We start from the raw sequence: 2,526 nt of genomic DNA, 5'->3' as shown, positions 1-2,526 counted from the left end.
CTCTCTCTCTCTCTCTCTCTCTCTCTCTCTCTGTCTCTGTCTCTCTCCCCCTCTGTGTGTGTCTCTATCTGTCTCTATCTGTCCCTCTCTCTCTCTCTCTCTCTCTCTGTCTCTCTGTCTCTCTGTCTTTGTCTCTCTCTCTCCCTCTCTTCTCTGTCTCTCTCCCTCTCTTCTGTCTCTCTGTCTGTCTCTGTCTCTCTCTCTGTCTCTCTCTCCGTCTCTCTCTGTCTCTCTCTCTCCCTCTGTCTCTCTTTCTCCCGTTCTTCCTGTCTCTGTCTCTCTGTGTCTCTTTCTCTCTCCCTCTCTCCTCTCTGTCTCTTTCTCTCTGTCTCTCTCCCTCTCTTCTCTGTCTCCCTGTCTCTCCCTCCCTCTCTCTATCTCTCTCCCTCTCTTCTCTGTCTGTCTCTCTGCCTCTCTCCCTCATTCCCTCCCTCCCCGCTTTCTGGAATTCCTCACTTGTTTGGGAATCTCCCTGTCTCCCTGTCCCTTCTCCCTTTGCATTCAACATATTTTATATCTCTTAGGACCATAGAGTTAGGGAAGCTCTTAGAGACCATCTGGCCCAGAGATTCTTTACCTGGAGGTCCATAAACTTAAAGAGCTCCCTAAGGGGCAGCCAGGTAGCACAGCGAGTAAGAGCACCGGCTCCAGTGTTGGTATGACCTGGAGATCGAATCCTGGGCTCAGACACTTAGCACCCACCCAGAAATAACTGGCCGTGTAACCTTGAGCAAGTTACTTAACCCCAATTGCTTAGGGGTGGCCAGGTGGCTCAGCGAGTAAGAGCACCGGCTCCAGTGTCAGGATGACCTGGATCAAATCCAGGCTCAGACACTCAGCACCACACCCAGAAATAACTGGCCGTGTAACCTTGAGCGAGTTACTTAACTTGGATTGATTTTAAAAAAAAAAAAAGAGCTCCCTATTTCACTATTAGGGTATCTTTGTAATCTTCTGCATTTCATTTCACTCATTTAAACACATCCTTCTCAGCAAGGGCCAAGGGGCTTCCCCAGACCCTGCCAGAGGGGTCCAGGACACCAAAAATGTTACTGCCACCATCTAGTCCAAATATCTCACTTTACAGAGAAGGAAACTGAAGCCTGGGGAGGTTAGTAACTGGTAGCATCTTTTTAACCTGTAAACCAGTATACCCAGCCTCCCTCTCTAAAAAGTAAAGTCTTCCTTCACAACGGCAGAGAGAGGAGACACTTTGAAGCATCGTCATCCCCATTTCACAGATGTGGAAACCAGGGCTCGGGGATCTGCTCATAGTCAGGCAGTTAGGAAGCAGTGAAGTTGGGATTTCAGTGGATCACAGGTCTTTGAGCTCGGCAGCATTACAGTGCCTGGACCAGGGTCATACAGGTGGTGAGGAGCAGAACCAGGGCTGGGACCCAGGTTTCAGGACTGTGAGCCTAGTACTCTTCTAGAGGGTAGGATCCCAGCTCTAGAACTGGTCACCTACAAATGAGGAAACTGAGGCCCAGAACTCAGTCAAGGTCACACTGGGAGTAAAGCATCGAGGTGGAATTTGAACGCAGGCCCCAACTCCAGGGTCAGGATCTTTTTAGTGAACCCCAACTACTTCCCCCAAGTACTCACAGCTGGTTGAACATTCGCTTCATTTCATCTGTGATGTTCATGGAGCTGACCTCCTCATCTGACAGCCTAGTGACCTCCCCATCCTGCTCAGAAATGTCATCCTCTGTGGTCACCTTACGGTCCTTCTTCTTGGATGCTACCTGAACCAGGGAAGGAAGTAAGAGGAGAGGTGTGACTGGAAGGCTCTGCCTAGACCGAGAGAGGAGGTTGGGAGGAACAGGAAAGATGGGAGAGGGGGGCCGCTCCCCCTACGGGACAATGGATGGAAAGCAATTGAGGCCAGCCACGGCCAGGGCCAAGCAGTAAGAGCTCACTACAAAGCGGGCGGACGTTAGCAAACAGCGTGAGGGGAAGGAAGGCCACCATGGCAGAAGACCCCCTGACCTACCCTCTCTCTGAGGCCCACTGTCCACAAAAGAGCTCTCTGAGACTGCCTTCCTCAAAGGGAACGGCAGGAGAGAGATGTCAGAGAACAAGCCAGGCCAGGCAAGATCCAGAACCCACAGACAAAAGCCACTCCATGTTTCCAGGGGGCCCACGATGACATGCAGACAGGAAGATGGGGGGGATACACGCAGAGCTCACACACAAAGCTTGGAGATACGAACAGAGGAGCTGGCCTCTGCCCCTTCAAGCTCCTTCCCCTGGCTATTGGATTGATGGGGAGGGGAATAAACTTCCCCTAGCAATGAGATCTTTGCACTCTGCCTCCCTCCAAGTCCACAGTCACACACTGAACAGCAATAGCACATCCTTTGCCCTTGAAATCAAGCAAAAGCCAAACCAAAATTCCATGTCGAAAAGAACAGCTTCCCCCAAACAGAAGCAAGCTATGAAAAGGCCACAAAAAGTCCAGCAGGCTGGGTTTGCCCAAAGTCATCAGCCCCTCTCTCCTTCTCCTTCCTCTCTCTCTCTCTCTCT

General features: G+C 51.2%; 1 protein-coding gene across 1 annotated transcript in view; it reads right to left on the bottom strand.

Moving 5' to 3' along the window:
• The window catches only part of IFFO2 (intermediate filament family orphan 2), a 60,076-nt gene that overhangs the window by 10,168 nt on the left and 47,382 nt on the right, over window positions 1-2,526 (bottom strand). The window contains exon 5 of the mRNA XM_069079069.1: window positions 1,606-1,745. Coding sequence (XP_068935170.1) covers window positions 1,606-1,745 — 140 coding nt within the window. The remainder of the gene's footprint in view (window positions 1-1,605; window positions 1,746-2,526) is intronic.

Source organism: Petaurus breviceps, unplaced genomic scaffold (genome assembly GCF_028583685.1).
Source record: "Petaurus breviceps papuanus isolate PSGF00001 unplaced genomic scaffold, PetGlider_PUasm1.0 91041, whole genome shotgun sequence".
NCBI classification, from domain to species: Eukaryota; Metazoa; Chordata; class Mammalia; order Diprotodontia; family Petauridae; genus Petaurus; species Petaurus breviceps.
The sequence above is the reverse complement of the archived record's forward strand: the minus strand, read 5'-3'. Positions and strand labels throughout refer to the sequence as shown.